The sequence below is a fragment of the Neodiprion virginianus genome, chromosome 6 (assembly GCF_021901495.1).
Source record: "Neodiprion virginianus isolate iyNeoVirg1 chromosome 6, iyNeoVirg1.1, whole genome shotgun sequence".
Classification (NCBI taxonomy): domain Eukaryota; kingdom Metazoa; phylum Arthropoda; class Insecta; order Hymenoptera; family Diprionidae; genus Neodiprion; species Neodiprion virginianus.
In genome coordinates, this window is record NC_060882.1 from 1,325,403 (window position 1) to 1,350,515 (window position 25,113).

Sequence of the window (25,113 nt, forward strand, 5' to 3'; positions counted from 1 at the left end):
TCTGAAGGCGAAGCGAGAGAAACGTTGGATCAGCTGTGTTATGAGGTTGCATTTGTTGCGTCAGGTGGTTTATTCGAGTTTAGGCTCGGGTAATAGTAAGTTATTAAAGCTAATACGGAACAGCTAGTTCGCCGAACGAGCGCCGAACTGAACTGGGTGATATTAAATCGACTCCCAGTTCGCGAAACACCTATATTTTGACGTCAAGTGGGGCATGACGGGAACAGGTGACAATAGACCTTCGCCATGTTAGATTTCATGAGATTGTGCTGCAAGTGCTAGTCGAAGGATATTTCGGTTTTACTGACTTCCACGCCGGTGATCTAACCAATAATCATCCAAGCTGGATAGGTTACCCGAATATCTCCGCGATACCGTGGACTGGTTTATGGGGTGAGTTTTCAAAACCTTACATTTCATCCCTCCAATTAGGATCGCGGTCCTCCGGTGGTAGAGGTTACCTACCACCGCTCTCTGCTCCCCCTCACGTTCCTGTTTTTTCACCGATATATCTGTCAATTCGAACCCGCCGATTCACCCGAATCACCGCGAAAACGCATCGTTTTAACCGCGTCCTTGATCCGACGTGAATATCACGTATCAACAGCCGAGAACGAATCGGTAGAAAAATGCGTTATCACCGATGCATATTATTTGAAATCTCTCTCATCCCCCGGTCATCACCGATGACGTTGTTTCGCAGTATGATAATTACCAATTCTCTAATTAGGGTCAATTCCTCGGTAAACTGACTCACGATTAATTCGCTTACTCGTTGCGGTAAGTTGTGTATTATTTACCATTCTATGCTGCATAGACCGTACCGTACAAACGGTTCACGTTTAAACTTTGGTCGGCGACTCAAACTACACGGGTCCGTCCATTTGACGAGGTAATTTTAGTAATCGGGATAGGGTCGATGGTTATTTATTTAATATTACGCCTGTTTACAGCGTGCACGTTGATTAACAGGCCCTGAGGCTGTCGTTGTTGTTTATCACGATCTCCGCACAGGTATCTTGAACCGTATCGAAACGCCTCTCACGTACAGACGTGTGTGCGAATATTATCCCGCAGATCGTTAACATACGTAATTAATGAAAATGATACCTAAGCTGCGGCGGCGCGGCGAAGTGAGAGAGTATAATGAGAGCCGCTTTGTGCTCTAATTCCAAACGCTTGTTTAGCTAATTTTCAGCGAAAACCCAGAGGGTGCTTCGCCGGCCTGAACAATTTCGAACAACGATCGAAAAAACCTTTGTGTTTATTCAGCTACACGCCGAGCCTTGTACCCAACTTGCCGAGTTTATTTCGCTCTTTCTTCTTTTATTTTTCCTTACAACCACTGTGTTTTTACACGTGCCGTAAATTCTGCGCAAAAATACGTAATATACACACACGTCCCACTCGACGATGTGTTAGTTGTGTCACACGACTACGCCGATCTATAATCGTTTATGCTCAGCCTTCGGATCGTGTTATATAAATAAAGTACATTATACCTACCGATGGATGAAGAAAAACGATTTACCCTGCGCACTGGCGTCTCTTTGCTATATCCATACCCGCCTACTTCTATCAAACATGCATATAGATGTATATTTTTTCTTTGGTCACACCTCGCTAGTTTATACGGTAATACATCATGCGTATAAATAGTAAATATCTGTAACCCAGCTAACACTGTATCACTCCATAAATTGAAATGTAATATCTGTAATATACGTACGTAATTTAACACTATCACGACGACGGCGATGGTGATGATAACGATGATGAAAATTTACGGAAGGCTAAACAGAACGGAAGAAATATAACGTTATAATACTCGCGGGGTGTACGCAAATTGCTCGTTAAATTTACCACTCCCTTTACCCCGCTACACCTGAATCTTATTATTGTTTTCCTAAATTATTAGCCGCCTGTTTTCAGCATCACCAGTCAAGTTTCCTCTGTCATTTCAGCCGATTAAGGTAAAATATGAAAACCCCTCCCCCTCCATCGCCCTGCAGGGCTTATCCCTCTCTTCTTATCTCCGCGGCGATAATTATCTTCAACACAAATCCTCTCTTATACTCTCGTTATCGGAATACAGTGTAAAAAGGTATAACAAGGCGGGTTGCTTACCTTTTAGAAGATAAAGGAACAAGTCTGCAGACCGAGAGTAAATATTTGCATGCTCGCGTGTAATAAAGAGCTGCTTTTACCGCATCAATGCAGCCTTTCTTTGATTAATCATTCTTGGAGAATTTTTCAAAAATTTTCTACCATAACGCAAGGTGCGGATGGAGAATTGCGATATTAACATGAAAAAAACAACAATATCACAAACGCGATAAATTACGCGCTATTCTTTTCACACGGAAAAACGAGAAGAGTGACTCACCTCGTGGTAGAGCAAAGCGGTATATGCCTTAGGTATGCGTGCGTATGCATGTAACAAAACGACTGGAACTATGGTTAAGCATTGCCACGCTCGCCGTTGTGAATCACGCCTAACCGCCACGCAACATCGAAGTATGTATACGCGTTGTACAGATATCGAAGGAAAATTTCGGAGATATTCTTGCGTTTTTTTTTTTTTTTTTTTTAAAACCAAGATAAAAAATTTGCCAGTCAAGAAATAGCACGTATATTCATTCTTGCGTTTATTTGCTCGCTCGTGATGATAGTTTTTGTTTTTTTGTTTTTATTCTTAATTTTTTTTTATCCGCTGTGCGTATACGCGCGACGTTACGCGTTACGTAGCCCGCTGCTATGTAAATATCACGTGGCGTGATTTGGTCGCAACACGTACGAAAATCCGTGTCTATAATTTATATACCCATTATATAAACTCACGCGACGACGACGGACGCTGCCTAGAAAAATCTGGATTATTCGAGTATGGCAAGCGGTTTTAACCTGCAATAAGAACGATGTTAGCACCAGTGTTGTTACGGAACGATGGCGCGGTGCCTCGCTTCGTAAATCGTGATAAAACGGTAAATCGTCTTCTTCAGACCCCGTTATTATTTATTAAGAGGAGGAACATCTTGGCCGCGTTGTGGGCGGATTCGGCTCGACCATTGCGCGTATACGTGTATAGGAGCTAAGAATCACCGGAGCACGTGGCGATCTATAAAAAAGGGGCCTGAAGAAAGGGAGAAAACGGCGGAAACGAGATCAGGAAATTTTATTCGAGGGGGATAAAATCAGTCAGCGATTTTTCGCGCCGCGCCAACGTTGGCAAATCTTTTTACTTATTAGAAGCTCAGACGAGAGAAGTGAACTAAATCCGGTCGGACGGTTGAAACTCGTTTTCGAGGGACATTGTTATTTTACGCAAAATGCCACCCGGGTTATCAAATTGTAGAAAAGATTTTTGGGAATCTTTTAATCGCCTCATGTTTTCAGTCGTACCAACGTATCTCTACTTTTAGACGCAGCTTTGCACACGATTACGCCTACCCTACATGGTATACGGCATATAAGGTGTGAGATGTTTGTTTTCACCCGGTTATTTTTAACGCGAACGTTATAGCTGTAGAGAGGTTCTTCGTCGTGGTGTTACAGGGTCGACTGGAAGGAAGGAAAATCTTTATCGAGACGCGATGAGGGGGATGAAAGGATTTGCGGATAGGAGTTCGTATTTTTCTCTCGCTCTAGGCTGTTATTATATATATATATATACATGTGTGTGTGTGTGTGTGTGTGTGTGTATTTACATGCGGCAGCTTTTCTTTCTCTCTGCAATCTGATCAGTTCTTGCTATGACGATGCTCGAGTATATGATGTATAATTGTACTCGATGCATAAAGTGATGAAAATATTATCATTTTGGATAATATTTGCATAAATTAATTTCTATTTTATTTTCGATTTCATTGCCGTAAAATTTTCCGTAACACGACTTTCATGCTTTCGCTTTTTATTCACGGAGATGCTTCGCTCCGCTGGTTTTCTGCCAAGTTACAATACAGAAGAAAACGTTGAATAAAAATTATCTAGAGTGCGAATTTTTTACTCAGGCGAACGATCGCGTTCTTGCTATTATGTTACATACAGTCAAGATTGTAGAGTTTGAGTTATACAATCTCTTTATCGCGAATTTCAGTTAAAACGTATGAAAAGCATAAGCAAAATGAAAGCAAGACTCCAAGTTTACTCTCTCGAAAGAAATGAAGGATAAAATACAGAAAAAAAAAATATATCTCGCCCTCCCTTTTCCTCGTTTTATTATTGAGATTTCACTCGAGATAAATATTGCGGGTTCCCTAAATTTTTCACAAAATCGTATCTTGTCGTTCATATCTTTTCGAGAGAATCTCTCGATGAGATTTCTTGTTTATACAAGAAACAAACAAGCAAACAAACACAAATAGTAGGCAGGTATGTACGTATCTCGAGTCTTATCGTCTACTCGCACCGGAGAAGAAGAAAATAAAGAGAGAAACAAAAATCCGAGCGTCTCTCCTTCCGTACTCAAAGACCAAAGTTGAAGAGAAGGAAAGATATCACGTAGCTTTTATACCACCAACATTTTACAAGCCTCTTGCCTGGTTTTGCTTTCCGAGTGAGCTTGTGAATTTTTTCCACTACAGTGTCCGATTCTGATTTCGTTTTTCGCTCCGTATTTACCTTGTCAAACAAAAATGAAATCGGCGAGATAGAACAAAGATGCACGAATTGTTGTATCTAAAGTTGAAAATAAATTAAACGCGAGTAAAGGTAAACCGTAAAAATCGATATATGTGGCAAAGGAATAAAAATAAATCAGGTGACGTGGATGCAGGTGTTTAAGAGCCTAGCGCGAGATATCAAGTCTTGTTTTACACTTATAGATATGCGAGAGATCTACAAATTGGTCAATGTGACTCACGCACTGCAGATAAAGATGGGTAGAATGAGAGAGAAGGAAGAGTGAGAGAGAGTGAGAGAGAGAGAGAGAGAGAGAGAGAGAGAGATCAGCTGCGGCGCGCAATTAGACGTGACTCTGTGTTGCGTGTAGGTTTCTATAATTATCCAACTTGGGGAATCTGCGAAGATGCTACATAAGATCGTATATCTGACGCATGTCATAAAGTTGTTTACGGCCGGAACGAGATAAAAAAAAAAAAAAAAATTCGCTTTCAAAAGTTACGTACTTTGCAATTATACATTGAAATTATGCCTCCCACGTAGATACGAGATTTTTTTTCCGCCGAGCTCACCGATACACTTATACCCGGGTACTTTCTTTGAAAAACAATTCTTAGAAGAACTTGTCAACGATAAAAAATACGAGCTGTAAACAAACTCGTTCGCCCACTCCCGCACTGTATACATGCTATAATTACGTATAATGACAAGTTGTTGTTTTCCATCGTTAATAATTCCGCGATATTATCACTGACAACGGCCATTGCTACACCAACAAATTACGCAATATCCGACTTCTTTTGTGCGGGCGGTATGGTTGAAACAAAATTTTGCGAATTTCACGCAGTCCCCTCCGAATTTTGAAGGCAATCCTGACAAACTATCCGCTAGTCTTGCGGTGTCGTTAGATTCGTCGTTAGGCACCCATCACCGCTGTGCAATAGAATCGAACAAAAAATAAATCCGAATTACGAACAAGTGTGTACTAAGGTCATGTAAGGTCATGCCGAGCGTTAAAATTTGAACCCTTTCCGTTCGTTTGTTTATTTAATATTGGAAGAAAAATGGTGAGTTTGCTCGGTCGGCAAGGGTAGGTGTACTGCACGACCTTAATGCGGAATAATGATACAACGTTACACGCTACGATGTCATTCAAGTGACGTACGTGGCGAGGCGGAGACGCTTTGATCGTGAATCCGTGCGAATAACGTGCTCGGCCTATGCGTGTTCATCCTATTATATATGCGTAATGGCATTCACAGTCGTTCGTTCAGGTGGCCTCGTCATTTTTATTTTTGCGTAATGTCACGTCCGGCGTCTTGTTAATATATGTATACGCATGCATATTATATGTCGTATATATACTATTTAAACCGGGAACATTTGGCCTGTTTATATATACATGTACTCTTTTTTTCGTGCAAATATCACGGCTATATACGTGTATATATGTAACAGAGGCGTTCATTTTTCTCGACGATGACATTATACACGTATACCGAAGGTTCCCGCAAACGCGATGTGTATATTATGCGTATATACCTGCCTGCCTACCCAGTTTTGAAGTTTTATCGAAAGCCTTGTAAGAATAGACTCCTCCTCGCGGTGCTGGTGTAAGATTACGGGGACCTGGATGGGTATCTTATTCTACCCTCTACTCCTTGGAAGAAGAATAAAATACAACTGCCGGTACACGGCGGTGTGCGGGGCATCCTCGTCGATTATATTGTTTCCAAGAAACTAAACTTTCAGCCATGGGGGCGGAAACGGAGGAGAGCGAATGAAGAAGTTAAGGGTGCCTGGGCATAAAGTCCTTTAGGCTATTTCTCCTATACTTCGCCACCCCTTCCCCCATTTTATTTTTATATCATCTCAGGTACACAGAGATACCTCGTGACGTGTACAGTGTGTGTGTATATATATGTATTACAGTCTAGTTTTCTTTTACGCATACAGACGTCTTTATTCCCGCGTGTACGTGTATTATACGTCTGTACACTACCGCTTTCTTATCTTTCTTCCTTATGGTATACGTTTTCCCTCTGAGATTTCTCGATTTATTATACATACACACACACAGAATCCTGCAACACCCTTCGGGATTTATATCGCACATATATACCTAAACCGAAATTTCTACCGTCTAGTCGAGTTTCGCCATTCTCCCTCTTACACTTTATCCACACGTGAATCTTTAAGAACACTCGTATATATGTTACATTCTTTTCTATCCTTCCTTCCATCCTTTTTCCGATTGGATAGCACTTTGTGCGCAACTCCCCCTCACATACCGACTCTTTTTAAACAACGCGACCGCGACTAAGTCGAATTGATTTGACGAAAATTTTCAAAGTCCTTCACGTCGACCGCTGCAGGCTATTACACACCTGTGACGTTGGCTAATTCCTCCCGCGTATTACCGAAGCAAATAATATCCATGCAAGCACCCGCATATGTACGACGGGTATGTACCTATTATATTGCAGGTATATGTGTCGTCGTCTCGCAAGAGTATAAATGTTAAGACAAAGCGGAGAATTGTGAGATGAGGGCATTAATACAATATTGTGTACAGAAAATGAGGGGACAACGAAAACAGCAAGTATCCGTCTGCCTGTAATACAGGCACACTTTGACAACAAGTTACGTGTGGCGGTGTATAAATTAGGTACACTTCCACGTAACTATTGGTTATCTATATATATAAATATATATATAGATATGTATATATATATATATATATATATACAGATACGGGTACGACGTACACGTAACAACGTCGAGGAGAGACTTGTTCGGCTTCTTCGTCGCGCATGTGCGCAGTGTTATTTCGTCTTTATTTTAATTTTTGTCCGTCCTTTTCCTCTCACGTTTCCCGACGTATAATTGCATTTGGCGATACACGTATATACGCCAGGCGCGTATAATCTGTCCGTTTGCGTATACACACACAGGCATGTGACAATGCAAGTTTGCCAGCTTGTTACATCTCCTCGTCGGTTGAATAAGAAGCCCCTAGCTCTCGGTTTTACTCGTGCCGCATCGGCGAAGAGAGAGCGAGTAAGTGCGAGTATGGCGAGTGAGTTGAACGCTGGATAGACGAGGCGGTGGTCCCACGACCCACAGTATCCGTAGCGGGTCCTAAGTCCCAAGTTACAACCTGCCAGCGTCGGTCCCAGCCGACCGTATAACCTACAAAATTCTACTCCAGCAGCAGCGGTTCTCCCTCGTTCGTACATCCTCGCGATAAATTTTATCTTATTATCGTCGATCGAGTCGTATTATGCGAGCCTGCACCGGCCGGGAACGAGAGAAACTCAATTATACCGATTCGTCTGCGTTGTGACGTTACAGTCCGGGGTCCGGCATCGCTTTCTTTATTCTTCGTCTCGTTTTTCAATCGGTATACACGATATACAGCTGGCTCGCTATGTTTGGTATCGGGAGCAGAAAAGTGTTGAAATATTCCGCCATTGACACTTCCTTAGCACTGGACGTCGAGGACACCGTCACTTGCTTCTGCAGGTTAGTTTCATCGTCGAATTAAGAGACGACCTTCTACCACCTATAATCCTCGCCTTTTACACCGATGCGTATAATTTGAAACTTGCAGTGCTACACAGTGGCTGAAACCGCGAAAATCTCTCTTTCTCTTTCGAATTACGACCTTTACGCGTGTGCATGTACATGTATCGTATATTCTCTGTGCAACGTAGATGCGTGAAGTTGCGAATGTGAAAAACCGAAGAGCAGGTAGAATGAATTTTACCAAGTTTGCATGTACAGTGCTAAACGGGATGCTCGACTCGTGACGTCAGCTCTCACTTTATAAACTTACATGTGCATATGCGTACGTTGCTGTACACGTATACACGGATGTATGACGTTATTGTAAGCAAACAACCGAGATCGAGTAGAAAGTTTTACCAACTGTAATGGGATTATCACGCGGTCCGTGTCGCCTCCTTTGTACGTAAGAATCACTGCAAACCTGTATTTGTAAACGTTGTGCGTACCAGACATAGTGCCGGCAATTATCGAAATTAACCGAGATTACAAGACAAATACAAAAAGAAAAAAACAAAAAACGTCGTTTCTTTACACTCGCGTGTAAAGAACAGGTTCGTCGTATGAACTTATATTCGTTATAATACACGTGCAGTGCCATGGTGAAGCTTGTCTGCCCGATGGAAGAAAGATTTCGACACCTGCAACAGACTTTCACCGTCCCCAGGGGATCCTCCTTATCTACGTTCCATCTATCTGTTTGTCTGTCGAGTGACTGACTGATTCGGACAATTTTAAATATGGTGTCGAGACACGCACTCGTATCGTTGTCAGTCGTCGCGCATTTTTCAACGCTGATGATGGAGAAAATTAAAAATAAAAGGTTAACAATTTTACATTCTTACATTGTATACACGTCGATAAAGTGAATTAACGAAGGATAACAATCTATGAGAACAACTAGGCGCAGAAATTACGTGTGTGAATCTATTTCGCGTTCACGCGATTCACTTATAGACTTGCAGTAAGTACAATGAGAAATTGGAGGAGAGTTTGCTTGCCGATTGCTACGTAAATACCTCAGGATAGCTCTGTACAAGGTATCGTATATCTTTTGTTGAAAGGTGGTTTCGATTCAGCCGTTGAATTAGACTTGGTTCAGTAATCAGGAACCGTGAACATCAAAGGCGGTACTGTAATTATGTGTATAAAAGATGGACGCGTGTATACGTTCACGTTCGAATATTTAGACGTATCTGCAATTGATATTATAAACAAGTGACGAACGGTTTACGATCGAGATTTTCGCTCGTTGGTAAAAATGATTCAATTTTTTTTTCTCTCTCTTTGTTTTCGTGCAAGACGCGTCAATCTCTAACTACGCAGAATCGTCGATATGATTAATTTTCACCAATTTCGGTACAATAACGATGTATAAAATTTTTGCGCGACTGTACACATGTACACGCGTTCGAATTTGGATTAATTTTTCATTTTTTCACATTTTTCATCGCGCTAACGAAAAGCAAAAATACAAGCGTGCAAAATTTAATTTGAACACTTTTTTACACGCCCCAGCAGCTGTTTGCCATATTATTATGTATATAGATGTATCATGGCAATTCTGAAACTATTGCTTGATATATATATATATATACATGTGTGTGTGTATATACCTACATACGTATTATATGTAGCAGCTGTTGTGTGGTACGGAAAAGTTTTGATTCAAAATATATGCTTTAGTTTGTGTAATTATATCTATTCATTTGATATCGTGCAATTAATACTCTTGCGAGTATCATTCATGATTATACGTCGGAGCGTGCTTCTCTTGTACGTGTAAAACAGACACGTCATCAAGCGTTGTATACGTATACGTATCCAATTCAAGCGGCTAACCCGCGTGACGTCAAAGAGTATTGATTCGATTCTTTATATCGCTATACATTATATGTGAGAGGGAGAGAGAGAGAGAGAGAGAGAGTGCAGAAAATTGGCCAGATGCGCAAATGAACATTCTGCAGGTATACACCACACACACAAGTTATACTGGCACATACTGCATTACGTACACGTTGAATAATAATAACAACAACAACAACAACGATCTTCCTGTGTACGTTACGTTCCGTTGTGTATTTTCTCGTTGCTTCAATGTTACCCTCTCGGTATAAAAAACTCTGCTGGTAATCGTGTAGAGGTAACGGGTTGTACATAAAGCTATGCGTACAGGTGTGCGTCTACCTGCAACCCATCTACGTCAGAATAGTTAATCTTTGATCGTGATTAATTGGCTGATCGATACAGAGTATATCCTGGGATGTATACCAACCTTCTCTCTCGAGCAATTTGAGCAATTGACGAGGCAAAGCTAGGCGACGATAGCTATCGGATCCGAGGTACGGTACATAGGTAGAACGTTTCCGTGTATATTACGGTGGAGTATCGAAACGAGTCTTCCTCATTCTCGGATGAGTATAAAAATGATGCGAAGGTCGCTCGTAGATTGGCCGGGAGCTGGGAGTATGATTCATCGATAATTCGAGTGGATCGTCTTATAACAAGGAATGATCATCATCGTTCCTTAAAGAATATTAGGACGGACGGATTGATGGATGGATAAACAAGCTCGGCGGACAGACGACTCGGTGTATGATGATATACGGTATACGTGTAACGCGTATATAACGTCCGTCTATTTTTACTCCCACTTTATTAAAGTGCCAACTCCAAATATAAACCCTGTCAATGCGCTGCGAACACATTCGTAAGGGTTATATCATTTTTCTTAATTACCGTTCACTCGAGACCGCGATATAATTGGTATTATCATCATCGTCATTGAAAAAAAGACCTCCGACGATTAAAGATTCTACAATTAGTCGTTTAAATACGAAAATACTTGTCGAGACGTCTCATTAATTATAGACGTGAAAGTATAAAGACGTGTCCTTAGCCGTCATCCTTTGCTTCGGATGTATTCTCGATAGGTGTGTAGGCATGTCGATAATAAAGATCGTACGTACAAATGTAACTATGGAAAGGTTACGGAGACTAGAAAAATGAAACTAGATAATCTTGGGTTTTTAGGGTCGCTGAGAACGAATCCGACGTCAAAATTTCATACTTCAAAACAGTGGATCCAAGATGGCGGACTAAGAGTATAAAAATTAATTCTATCCGCTCGTATCAAATTCCCGATTGTAAATTTTGCGAATCAGCAACTTGGAGAACCCTCAACTGCAAGGAAAAATGTATGCTTAACTGGTATAAAGTATGCTTCCACAGCTCCGCATTTCCACGACAATAAACCGCGAATTCGTTTTCGTTCGGTATGTATCCGAGTTTCGTACAAGTGTCAAATTAGTACGCTACGGGGATCGAGAAAATTCCCGCAGCGTGTTTCACCGCGTGCCGATGGGATGCGGGGAATCGGAACGAAGAGGTGTTTATAAAATGCCGAAGGGGGCGGCGATAGGGCGTCGAATTACTGCCCCTCGCGATCGTCGCGGCGTCGCGTCGCGTCGCGTCGCGTCTCGTCTCGTCGACCGGACCGGGATGCTGCAGGGGATGACGATCCTCGCCCGGTGTAAACAAACGCAAACAACGCGCCGGGGGTGCTGCTCCAGTCTCGTCGGTCCACCTAGGAGTCGCGTCGCCTAGGCGCCGCCGGTCCATCGATCGCAAACCCTCGGCAATCCTCTGCAGCGAAACGAACCGGCGCCAGCAGCCTTCCTTCCACTCTCTTCTCGACTTCCATTCTCCTCTGCCTTGTTATACGCGTGGCTTTCCTTTCCTTTCCCCTCTCTCTCTCCCTCTCTCTCTCGCTCTTCACTTTCTCCACCACCCCTTTACCGTGTTTTCTCTGCCCCTCTCGCTATCTTTTTTCTCTTTCTCTCCAGCTACGACGATCTTTAGTCGAAACATCCCCACCACAAGACCACGACGCACACGCCAACCTAATTTGTCTAGTCCTTCTCTTTGTTTTCGTCCCGTATTATCATAGCTGCTGCGTAACGTATGTTTTTTTTTTTTCAATATCTTTTTCGAACGGAAAAGGTTACGAGAGTCTTCGAAGGTATATTATATTCATAATTTTGCAAATATACAATTGGAGCGATTAATCTTCAGTCCGCGAAACGAGATCGTTCCAGCGGCATTTCTTATCGCATTTGCGATTGTATCGTACGATGGTTAAGGTTGTAGTTGTTGAGCGATTAATTTTAGTCGCGATATGGTTAGCGGAAATCACGCTGCGTGGACTGCAAGCAATACGCATAATTATACGTTGGCGTACATTTGTTTATTTTATTTTTAAGATAAAAAAAAAACAAAATTAGCGTTAATTATATTTCAGGTGGTAAATGAACGCCGCATATCCTCCCTGCGGCTGCTCTGCGCCAATTTTTAGTTTGTCGAAAACTGTTGATAATATTGCTATCTGAAATGACGATGATAAAATAGTTGTACGTGAACTAATCAGTTTGATTTTCTATAAAATTCGGTATCTCTCTTAGCTCTAAAATATTTCACAAATGGTTTTTTCTCTTACGAAAATCGAGCCGCTGATATTATGTAATTGAAAACTGTATGATACGCTCGTTTCTCATGCAGTTGCGATTACGTAATGCAAGGATCATTGCGCGTGTGTCAGAGATCGAAGAACAGATGCGCAAAACCGTCTTTCCCGCTACAACGTTATATATATATATATATATATATAATAAATATTAATATGCAGAATAAACTGCACAAGAATACGGATACAATGAGTGCAGATGCACTTCGAGGATGCAATTTTATCTTTAACAATCTCTTACCGTAGAATCGTCTTCACGATGTTGAGTTTTTATAACGTCGACGGACAGTCTAGTCGGTTGTATAATTATGCAAACATAATATTGTAACGAGGAGAGACTCGAGGCGTATCCTATTCACAGAAAGCTTAATTTATTTTCTAAGGTACTGCAGAATTCGCGACAGATTTTGCATATGACAATGAGCGAGCCGTATAAAAGCTGATACCGTTTCTGAACTAAGAACAAAGAATTATTCTATACCCGTACGTGTATCGTTAATTGTTTTTAAATGGACTCTTCGTTACTCGCTAAACGCCGTTTTTCGTTATATAGCGGTAAATCGGAAGTATCACGTATCGCCTCGGCTCGTCGAGGGTTCGATATACCTTTAATTCGTATATTTACGCGTCGTTGTCCGTGTGAATAATTGCCTATCGTGAATATTACACAAGCCTTTCACGCGTCGATCCGTGTGCAACGTGAGTTACGAATCATTTAATTTCGCACTGCACAGGGTGTATAGATATATATATCATAAACTGTAACAACGTTCGTAGTGCTGTAATACTATTTATCGAATTCCACGAGTATCGGACGAAGCGAAAATTCCTGCATTATTTCTCACGATATTATCTTCGTCGGTATATTATTGTTCTGATAATGACAATAACTCGTTGATTTTCTTTCTTCAAATTTTGCAACAGCACAAACGGCAACGATGATATACTGAAAATTTGAAATTTCCGTGGAATTCACCTTCTCGCGTTGAATGTCAATTAACACGTTGCGTGGCGTACATCGGGAATCGGTGTGTTACAGCGACCCATCACCCCTTGCAGAATTAAAAAAAAGCCCCCAATTGCAAGCATCGCCCGATACGCGTAAAACATGCGTAGGTGTGTCAGTGGGGCTGCTCCGTCATGTATGTACGATGTATGCATGCACGTATATACGTGTATACGTATACCTATACAGTGGCGGGTGATATCGATTGTCGCAGAGGAGCGGAGATGGAGGAGAAGGAGGATAAGAAGGGGTCGGTTAGGGGCAGGGAAGGGGGGCGTGGGAGGAGCTTTGGGGGGAGAAACTGGAGTGACCCAGTCAGCTGACTCGTGGCTCCGACGCCAACAGCTGATCCGGCGTCCCGCGCCGTGGCGAGAGCATCGCGACGCAACTGACGCCGCATTGCCGCCGCGACGCCCAACCCCTGATGCACGATTATGCGAGTTCGCGACGTTAAAGAAATACAAACACGCACACGCACGCACGCTGCGCCGAGTATCGTTGCGGAACGAAGATAGGACCTCGATCGTTCGTTTAAACGATAAACTATCCATTTTTGTACGCTGTGATGTAATAAATTATATGCAAGTGCGGGAAACGCGTCAAGTTTCAACAGTGTTTGTCGTACTTGGTGTATTGTACGTACAAGAGGAATAAGAAGAATAAGAAGAAGAGGAGGAGGAGAAGACGAAAACAAAGAATATTAATAATAATAATCCACGTGAATTTAACCAGAGCGGTAACACAATCCGAGAGAAAGATCGATTTTACTCGGGTTATTTCATCTTCGTTTCCGGGTTTTTTTCTTTACTTCTTTTTGTTTCACTTAAACATATACTCCGAGGTGTCTGTGCGTCGTTTTTGCATTCCTATACCGCAACAATATGCGTGTCGTTTACCGAGCAGTCTCCTTTGTCATAACGTAGAAAGGAGTCGATCAATCAACCCGTCAATCAATCACCGGAAAAGGAAAAGTTGGATAATTATAACTTGATTTCAATTTTCAGTTTTCGGAAATATCGGTTATTTTTCATTATTTGAATTGTTTATTGGTTTGTTTTTGTTTTTTTTTTCTCGAGTCTTCAAGTTTTGTACAATCAATCTGAGCTACAATTTGTTATTGCGCTCCTTCTCTCTGCGGCGTTTTTTTTTTTTTATAAGATAAGAAAATCCGTAGGTATATATGTAAATAACCGCATACCTTTTATATATGAAGTTGGATACACGAGAATTCGCGGGATTTTCTTCTCCTATTGCCTGCAGATGTACATATTCAAATATATGTACGTATAATGATACAGTATATAAACTGTATGTGTGTATGCATTTCACTGACATTACATTCTCTTTCTAAATATGTATATTAATTAATATTGCACCGCATCGCCGCAAACGCTTGCCACTTGACGAATGTACAGGGCGTCAAAACCTTGCATTTGATACTAATTTAATTTTTTTTTTTTATTTCCACATATTGTAATATCAACTATATTTTGCGAATAACCGAACGAGAAGTAAAGTTTTACATTATTTATTGAATAATTTCTTACAATGTTTTGTGTACGCACAAACTTCGCCGCTATCGTATGTTACTAATTATAATTATATATCCGCTCGGATTTATTTTATCGAACTAGTGACCGCAGTTCGAGATTAACGCGTCAAGGCAGACCGGATGTGACTGTAAAAAAAAAATATGCCTTACGATGAAACATATAAATCTCATAATAATATGCAAAAGTGATAGGAAAACTTAATCAAACTTTGATACGTCTATAATATAAACGTATTTTACAGGTATACGCGGTAAAGCGACCTGCTACGATTTTCGGCTATTTGTCTCTGCTAGTTTGAAAAATTTCGAATATGTGTAGATAGATGTACATATAATGCTTTGATTCCCGACTTCGAGACAACGAGTGAGACACATTTGTTGGTCGAACACATTTAGAAGGCGCACAATCAGATTCGACCGTGGCTGCTAAAACACATGACAATGCGGTGCATGCATGTGCGGTGGTGCGTCATTGACCGCGATATCGTTAATATGCATGCAGTCGTGTTGCACGACGTATGTATGTACGTGTAACAGTACAAGTATATAATGAAACAAAGGTTGGAGGGATCGGTACGATTCGGTATTTCAGCTTATCGATAGCAGCATGATCGATTAATGATTTCACACGGGCAGGAAAGTTAGAAAGCGACAAATTATGTATGTGATGAAATTACTCGTTTTTCGAATAACGATTTTTATTTTTGTTTATTGAAATTGTAATTCTTCGAAACCGGGACGCCCGATTTGTTATTCCAAGCGAAGAGAATCCAGATTTATTGTATGTTATACCGTAATAATATCATGAGCCAAGAAAGAAAACGATGATATTATAGTACGTACGTGTAGGAAAAACCCCAAGTGGCAAGCGGATGTGACGTCACGAGACAAACAATTCGCAGATATGTGAAAAAGAAAACGAATTAAAAAAAAAAAAAAAAATACCAGAATACCGAGAATAACAATGAAATTCACAGATGTGAATTTATCATCAAATACGATCACGTAATGTTATTGAAGCCGAAAGGTTCGGCGCAGCAGTTATAGATAAATGGAAGAAATAAAAAGTGAAGATGAAAGTAGAAAAGAAAAAAAGAGAGAAGGAAAAAAGAAATGTAAAACAAATTGAATTTTGTGTGCATGTAGTACGCGAGAGAAATTTAGCGGAATCAGCGATAATCACTTGGAGTCATCGTCGTCGTCGTCGGTGTCAGCATCGGGAACACATACGCCGATAATGATGCGGTCGCCGGCACGGGGGGCTGTCGCCCTTACGGAGACGACGACGTCCTCGGCCTCGGCGCCCGCCACCCCCGTGCACAACTCCTCCTCGTCCTCGTCCTCGGCAACCGGAGGAACAAACGTCTCCTCGCGGCTCTCCCTATTTGACACCTGCCACAGGAAGATACGACTCTTCGGTGAATTAGTCGCGTGAGTCCCCCACCCCCTGCAGCACTTGGAAAAACAAAGCGAAACGGGAATATTAAACGAAAGTCGAATTACCAGATTCATGGTGGAAATCTTACCTACGAATGACAACGCGGACGAGTAGAAACTGTAATTCACGCTCGGGATTTTTTTCCCTTATCAAACCAACGGTGAAAATGATCGATACGATCTTTCATCGTGTATGCGTTTCAATCCAGGGATGGATTTTGGCCGATCACGTATTTAGTTCCGCGATATTGAGAAAGTTCAAAATGTTGAACCTGATGTATACGAAGGTCAAAATTTTATCGACTTACGAATGTAAGAGAGTGACGATTTTTTTTTCTTCTTTTTTTGTGTTGTGAAAAAGAAGAAAAAAAATTGTAGCACGTTTATACGTGCATCTCATCGTCCAATGCAAAAATCTAATTAACCTATTTCGGAGATCGTTTTTGCTTGTTTTCCATTCTTATACGTGTGTAAGGGTTATTATTGGATTCGATCGGTTTTAGCTTGTTTTTCCTAGTTGCAATACCTAACGCATACATTATACCTATATATATATATATATATATATATATATATATATATATATATATATATATATATATATATGTTACGGATATTCTTATATTTATAAATATTTTGACGGATCAGTTATTCATCGAATTCAAACAGTTACACACACGTGTACAACCAGCCAGTGATGCGGCGGCGAATCTCTCTTTGTGCATGCGTCACGCTGCAGGAAGGAAGATGTATCCATAAACGTGTAATATATCTGGGCGTATAGGTGTGAGCGGAGAGTGTGTGACGTGCATGGATGTACCACGAATCTCGATGTATTTTATACACACACACACACACACTCACGCAACATGTATCGTACGTATGCTTACGGGATGACGATTAGACGGGTGTGTATGTAGGTCGCGCAGGGCGGTACGAAAGGACGAACGAACGTGCCTTTTCGTTTCTAGACGGTAGGGAAACCTTTCTATTCCTGGTCGATAATGCAAAGTTATTCGGAACGCGGGCTAAACAGTGGTCGTAGGTAGGTATAATAGGCCGCGAGGCCAATTTACCGGGCATTGCTTGGAGAACCGCTTTATCAAACCCATCGCGACGAATATTGAAAATGTGGGGGGTGAGAAAAATCTGCTTACCCTCGCAAACGCGGCGATTTTTATTTACCACCATTTAGTTATAAATGATGGAAGAAACAACCGTGTGTTTGCCGATTTGAATTTAAGGTATTAACTTGGAACGGGTACAGGTAAGAGAAACGTAACAATTCGTAATTAGGTTTTGGAGCTCGATGCAAGAAGAGCCAGAGATGACTTTGAAACTTGAGATTGTACATCCGCGGTAGTTACTCAAGAATCCCGAACGTCTCGACTCGGAGATTGCGCGGCGGCTTGACTTTAGTAAAGTTTGGACGAGGAAAGATCTTCAATTTTGAGGCTGCCTGCTGACTCAAAGTGTAACTACTGCGGTATGTTCACCCGGCACTGTGTCACGCTCGAGTTTTAGTTCTGTTTGTACGTTTCAGCGGAGAGTTTAAATAAATAAAAATAAATAAAGCAAATTTCGTCTCGACAGTCGTAGAAAAAGTAGCAATGGCCGGATTTCGAAATTCCACTTCATTAAAATTAACTCGGTAACGCTCGGCCAACCGCTGTTTATATTCAGAAACGATGTTCGGTACCTTGTGCTTAAATCGCGGTATTCGCGAAAATCAGGATCAACCCTGATCTTGTCGTTACTGTACTTAGGTATGAGTTTGCGTGTAACGTATACAAGTTTACGGCTGCTCTCTGGACCAAAACTCTTGCCCTCGATTCGCTTTTGCGGCTAAATCAGGGTTACCGGACTTGAGGTGTCGCCGACCCGAGTCATGGCACGACGCGATCACAACGGAGGTCAGCGATTGCAATAAGAAACTAAGAACACCGGCTGCACGATGACTCACGGATCGTCCGCCTCCGATCTCGAACCGGAATCTCTCCCATCCATGTAACTCCGTGGAGTCAATGAAATTTTTATTACAACAATGCTCATTTTCACATATAATTGACATCACTTCTCAGATTATACCCTTAGAGGTCAGGATAAGAAAATTTTGCGGAATGGTTTAGCGCCGTTGATAAAGCAATGTATAAAAATGGGAATTTCCAGAAGTGGGTACCTAACCCAAGAAGACCTCTCCTCGAACCTGCTCGACGCCGGTTTTATCGTGAAATTTTCTCCTTCCTTTTACCTTTTATATATACATATCCATTTACGCCTTATCAGACTTCAAAGGGGTATCATAAATCAATTTTTTACTTCTCCAAGGATAGGCTGGGTTTCGTTTTAAATCGCGAATACACTCGAGGATCACGACTCCCTCTCGTCCCAAACACCTATAAGGTTTTACCCTATCGTCGATAGGTTATTGAGTTCGACCCTTGCTCGTCCGGATACCCCGTCACTTACGCAGGCCAGATTATGTACGGCAAACTCGAGCTTTTTTTTTTTTTTCTTTTCACCCTCACCGAGCACTCCTCGTCGAGGACCAAACAGCATCTCCAGATTTTGAGTGAAAAAACTGCTATTATCAAATCGTCGTACGTAACACGCAAAGGAGCGAAGCAACAACGACGATGTTGCCGCAGGGTTACAGTTTAAAATAGTTGACACCGAGACGTGAATCAGCTTTATATAACCAGAGATGACACACGAAGTGAACAGTCTTGACCAAGTTTAGAGGATGTTTTTACCGCAGCGCGGCCCTTGTCCCGATTTTTCACCTGTCACGTTTAAACCATCATTAAAGTCTTCTCAAAATATAATTGTGCTCAGGGAAACAATTCTCTTACATCTGTACGGATGATGATTTATTTTATACGTATAATAGAAGTGCCAGCGATGATTTACTTGTCTTAAATGCGAACGAGCTGCGTCTACGATTCTGACGGCGATCAGGCGATTGATAAATAATTTCACGTGATTGAAACAGAGCGGCAGCGGAAACGTATGTAACAATATCGAATGATATTATTTATTCGCCGTTGTTAAGGTGGTGGTTATAGGTACAATCGCTGTAGTGTCTTCTCGCGGTTAAGAAAGTCACGCTTTTTTACGATACAATTATAACTAATTTATGTTTGCTCGTAACTTAAAGTACACGGTACATGCTTGTATTATTACACTGTGTGCAGCGGGGTTCAAGCGGCCAGAATTATGGCTCGTACCAGTTCTCGTCGGTTGCATCGTTGCCCCCTGAAGCAGTATTTGTGTGTTAAATTATAATATATTACACCGTGCGGATCGTGATTATTACAAATTGTTGACTGCTATTTTTATAATTATTTACAGAAAAGCCCGACGGAAGGAGAAAGATGCCGGAGCCACGGAAGATCCCAAATTGTACCTGGAGGAAGCCGCTTTGGAACGACAGCTTCCGGAACTTGACCTGAGGATGCTTGTCGACCTACCGGCTGGTCTCGATTACAACGAATGGCTAGCCTCCCACACTCTCGCACTTTTTGACCACATCAATCTCTTCTACGGAACGATATCCGAGTTTTGTACGATGACGGGATGCCCCGACATGACGGGTCCTGGTTTGAGGTATTTGCGACAAAAATTATCAATTACATGGACGCGAAGACGAACGATGTAGATTCTTGAGACCTCGTCAAAATTCACTAACATTGTGCCGCCTGGTCGTAGCGAAAATTATGGAGATCGTTGGCTCTTTCAATTTCCGATCCGAGGACTGGCTGAAGAACTCCACTGCCTTTCGTAAGGATATCTAGTTATCAACGGTGCCTGTGTAAATAAATACCGACGTAAATATAACATATCTCTAACCGAGCCCCTCGCCGTCCAGTAAACTGTTTAGATTCGACGAATTTTATGACCGGTTTATATTTACAGAAGCGTAAAAAGATACGCGCACCCGTACTATATTTCTCGATAAAAACTATCAATATATGCCAGCATACTCTTGACCGTACTTGGTCGCTCAAATAATCACAACGACAGCACGAACGCTGCGGTGAAAATAAAAAAATAAAGAAATCGCATCGAATTACACACCCGTATTGTTTCTTTCGTATGAAATGTACGCTTATCGCAGGAAGTCATTCATTTAATTCTAGTGAATTAATTAACAATCTAATGTCTATTGGAATACACGTTGCATAATCAATACACCATTGCTATTTATCGTGTGATAGATGTCCATTCAATTTTTGAAATATTTCTCTCTTTCACTTTCAGGACGTATTTATGGTTTGACGAAAAAGGAAAAAAGACTAGAGTGGCTGCTCCACAATACATAGACTACGTCATGACATTTACACAGCGTACTGTTAGTGATGAAACAATATTCCCTACTAAATATGGTGAGTAGTGGGAAAAAATTTTACCTTTCTAGTTTTATTCAGTATCGTTTATTTCCAAGTAAAATAGAAATAGAAACTTCCGTCTCTCGGAGGAATATGTCTGCTCATTATCAGCTATCGATAAAAAAAAACAATATTAACAGCAACTTTTCGCGAACCAGTGATTGCAAAAAGTTGATCGCTTTCCTCGAACATTCCTGTTCTACGTCACTTGATATTTATTTTTGTGCCTGTTTTTAGCCAACGAGTTTCCAAGCTCGTTTGAATCGATAGTGCGTAAGATCCTGCGATTGCTGTACCATGTTGTTGCGCACATATATCACTGTCACTTTAGGGAAGTTGCACTATTGGGATTGCATGCGCATCTCAATTGTGTATTCGCCCATCTTACACTTCTTAATCAACGCTTCAACCTTATCGACCCGAAGGAGACTGAGATCCTTGGGGACTTAGAAGCTGCTCTTTTAGGTAAGAATACTCTATAGTAGAGAACATATCATGTATCAAGCTTTGTGATTTGTGAGGTGAATTCGACATGATTGAATTACGCGCGTAACTGTGTCGAGGTATCGGATCGATAGCAAAGATATTTTTCATTTCAGGTGATTCTACGCCTGCTTCTTCACAACCCCCAGCCATCCAGGAAACTCCAACCACAACTACCTAGGTAGATCCTGTTAAATGAAGCTAGAGGTTGCAGTTCCTGAGATCAGATAACGCTAGACGTTAACTGTTGACTATAGAGTTATGAGAGTTTTGGAGTTTCCATACAGAATATAGGCAAGTCGATGAAAAGCGCAGTTCTGTAAAAACCAGTAGTACCTGTACATAGAGAAGTGTGGAAAACAACTACAAGATGTAATTAGGGTTCCTCTGTTTGTTGTTTGTGAGTATTGTACATAATTTATTAAATGGTAAGATATATTGAAGGAAAATGAAAAACAAACAAAACGAAACCGACAAAAAAACAACAAAGATTATTGAATATTATTGACAAAGCTATAGTTGCTGTAAGAAATAATTTGTTCTGTATAAAAAAAAAATAAATAAAACAATATTGTAAAGTTAAAATAAAACCAAATATATACCTGGTGTTGAAATATTTGTGTCGGGGATATCTATTTATAATACGTATATCTGTATATTTTGTTTTATCAATTATCACACAAATGAGTCAATCACGTTTCACATCCATCTATAATACACGATGGGTATACAGTTAATGCCCGGTGCCCTTCTGGGTTTATATATAATTAAACTTCAAGTAATTCTGAATATTAAAAAAATGTTGCATCGCATGAATTTGCCTGCATCTGTTGTAATAAATCTTGTTCCGTTTTAGCGACATGGGATCCAGATTAGACGAAACGAATAAACTACCCCTTTGCAAAATACGTGTACTCCCGCAATTGGATTTCTACTAGCTGAAACAATCGCACACAAAGAAGTATCCAACATTCACAGTCGTACTGTCAATACTTGAGAATAATGTAACAAAATGTTCTACAGTGACTTCTCTTCCGTTCATTGATACATTATTCATTTCCTTATTGTGATACAATCGACCTTTAGACTCATGGAATAATGACGTTACCTATATTTTTATACTAGTTACAAGCGGCATGCATAATTAATTATAATAATTCTACCAGTTATTACTAGTTATATGACTTAATAAGTAGCCTCTAGTCACGTACAACTGTTGTTGGTGCAATTGTTCACTTCGACAATCCTAAACGCCCTGAATACCTGAGCTATCTCTCTTAGAAAGAAACCAAGTCCCTCAGCTATTGGTTCACAGAGGTCTCGAAAAGATGTAGCTATATTGTACAACAGTATGAGTACCGGTTGTATCGTCGCATTGAATAATATTGACAATGATGGCTTCAGAAAGTAATCCGCAATCAATTGTACGACTCCCACTGTAAGTGGCCTTACTATGCTGAAGAGCAAAAATCTTATCAGCTGCAGTATAAAGGCTGTGACAAAGGCTATTCCTATGTGAATTGTACCGAATATTTCCGCCCAGAAACGGGTCGCGATGTAATCCGTTCGTTCCGCGCATTTCTCTGTAGCCAGTATCGGCGGAGCATCAGTTGTTCGATAGTACCTGTCGATGCACAGTGTCGATCGTTTTACTTAATCGTTACAGTTACTTTTGTCTGTCTATTATTAAAGAAATGTTGAGAAATTTTAGGAAAACGTACGCCGAATTGCCGTGATCAAAGTAGTAGATGTCTATCTTCTCCGACGTGTCATCAATGCCGTTTCCCGGAGTTCTTGGTTTTTCAAAATCCCGTTTCTTCTTTTTGGGAATGCCTTCTGATAGTTCACAGCATACGTAGCTCTAAATTAAACTCACTTACTATAAAACAGTGATTAGTGATTGAACATTGAATCTGTACCTTTGGATAATTCTGATAAAGGTCCTTCTTAACTTTTACTTGATACGTCTTATCTGACATCTTTGGAGATTGCCTTCTGGGCCATTTAAAGTTCCATTTCTCACGGATGGGTCGGACTGCTTTCAAAGAGCCTAAAATACATCTTCCTTGTATCTTTTCTTTCTTTCTCTTTTCCTTTGCAATCAATCGCGCAGGGTTTTAATCAAGATTCTCACCTTGATCACGTTTCGGTATATTAGAAATACTCCTGTTGGGCAAGCGTAATTTCGAGAAATCGTTAACAGTATCACCTAGAAAATTTACCGCCTTCCTACTTTCAATGTAGTTTTAATATAAAATCATTATTCCATGAGTTATGCATCAGAGAAGTCCTCACGTTTTGTACGCATACGGGCAGTGGCATGCCACTGGCGTCTTTCCATTTTGAATAATAGGTTGACACACCAGCCCTTGATTTGCAAGACAGCTTTGTATCGGTGCTGTGGGTTCAAGCTGATACCTCTGAGGTGAGACTTGACGAACTGGTCTTGAGAGTGTATCATCTGGCGGTGGACATTGGACAGATCGACATAAACACTCTTCTGAGGAGGAAACAGGTCTTTGAATGACCGATGGCGCTTAGGGTGTGAATTAGTTGACAGCAGAGGGCTGAAAACGTTAAATAATAATTTATAGAGATATATCCTACTTTCGATAACTGTAACACCATTTTTATTCAGTTCAGAGTAGTTCATAATTGAACTCATATCTGTGTGTAACGAAGTTATGTTGGATGGCTCTGACGAATCTGAGCAATGGCATTCATTCTCAACTGCCATAATTGTCGTGAGTAATAAATTAGAACTTTCTTGAACGATATAAAATAATCAAACCTGAAATGAAAATAACGTCAACATTGAAGTGGTATTTAAAAGAAACTGTCAGAGAAACAAATGAATCTTGAACTCAAGTTTGTTTTCATATGTTGCTCACTGTAATCCGATACACTGTGAACTGTATACTCGCTGAGTTCTCATAGATCACATATCTGCAGTATGTTAAAAAATACGGGATAAATGATTATGGATGAAATAATTATAATTTTTAGGTGAATTCTTTATTTTAGTGTTTCTTTTAAGTCAACTTATTGTACAATTAAGTATTTCGGAAATCTCTTCATTGAGATCGGTTTACAGAGAAGGGAGGCGTTCTTTAAGAACCCTAGACCTTCAACTGGCAAGTCCATTCATTTCTATTACATTGGGTCATTAACTTTTGCTTGCTCTTTTACAGTATCATTATTATCATTATTCATAGTATTTTATAACAGGAGGTGCATAGAGAGCTTAGGCGTGGGGCTATGGGTAGCATACATTGTTTCTCGGAAACTTTTTACAAATTGTCCTTACATAGGTATTTCTTATTATTGCAATACATTTTTTGCCATTGTTTTTGATACCTTGCGCGTGACTTGTTAGGGACAGTATGACAAATGCTGAGTCTTTCCTTAATCATATACGAGTTTGTCTAATATCAAATTGAAATTAGTGATTATTGTGCGATGTTTTTTTTAAATTGCAATCACTCTTCATAAGTAGTATTTTAATAACAACAGTTCTGCGTTATAAAATCATGTAAAT

The 25,113-nt window shown here is 40.6% G+C and overlaps 2 protein-coding genes across 5 annotated transcripts; one reads left to right on the plus strand and one right to left on the minus strand.

Annotated features, from left to right (window-relative positions):
- The first annotated feature begins 35 nt into the window (after positions 1-35).
- Positions 36-22,982, plus strand: LOC124307191 (MOB kinase activator-like 2). Of its 4 annotated transcripts, XR_006908759.1 has the most exons (7): positions 7,701-8,145; positions 16,414-16,698; positions 20,056-20,310; positions 20,965-21,089; positions 21,330-21,557; positions 21,692-21,975; positions 22,432-22,982. XR_006908759.1 is itself a non-coding variant. In XM_046768641.1 (6 exons), the coding sequence occupies exons 1-6, from the start codon at positions 389-391 to the stop codon at positions 21,754-21,756; spliced, it is 963 nt and encodes a 320-aa protein (XP_046624597.1). In that variant the 5' UTR covers positions 36-388; the 3' UTR covers positions 21,757-22,193. The 4 variants fall into 4 exon arrangements, 3 of the variants coding, with proteins under 3 accessions (XP_046624597.1, XP_046624595.1, XP_046624596.1); XM_046768641.1 differs by lacking the exons at positions 7,701-8,145; positions 22,432-22,982 and adding an exon at positions 36-393 and having other exon boundaries at positions 21,692-22,193; XM_046768639.1 differs by lacking the exon at positions 22,432-22,982 and having other exon boundaries at positions 21,692-22,193.
- On the minus strand, positions 22,779-23,554 carry LOC124307236 (uncharacterized). Its single transcript, XM_046768749.1, has 3 exons — positions 23,495-23,554; positions 23,297-23,436; positions 22,779-23,199 (listed from the first exon to the last, which is right to left on the minus strand). Exons 1-3 carry the CDS (start codon positions 23,552-23,554, stop codon positions 22,779-22,781), a joined length of 621 nt encoding a protein of 206 aa, XP_046624705.1.
- Positions 23,555-25,113: the final 1,559 nt, after the last annotated feature.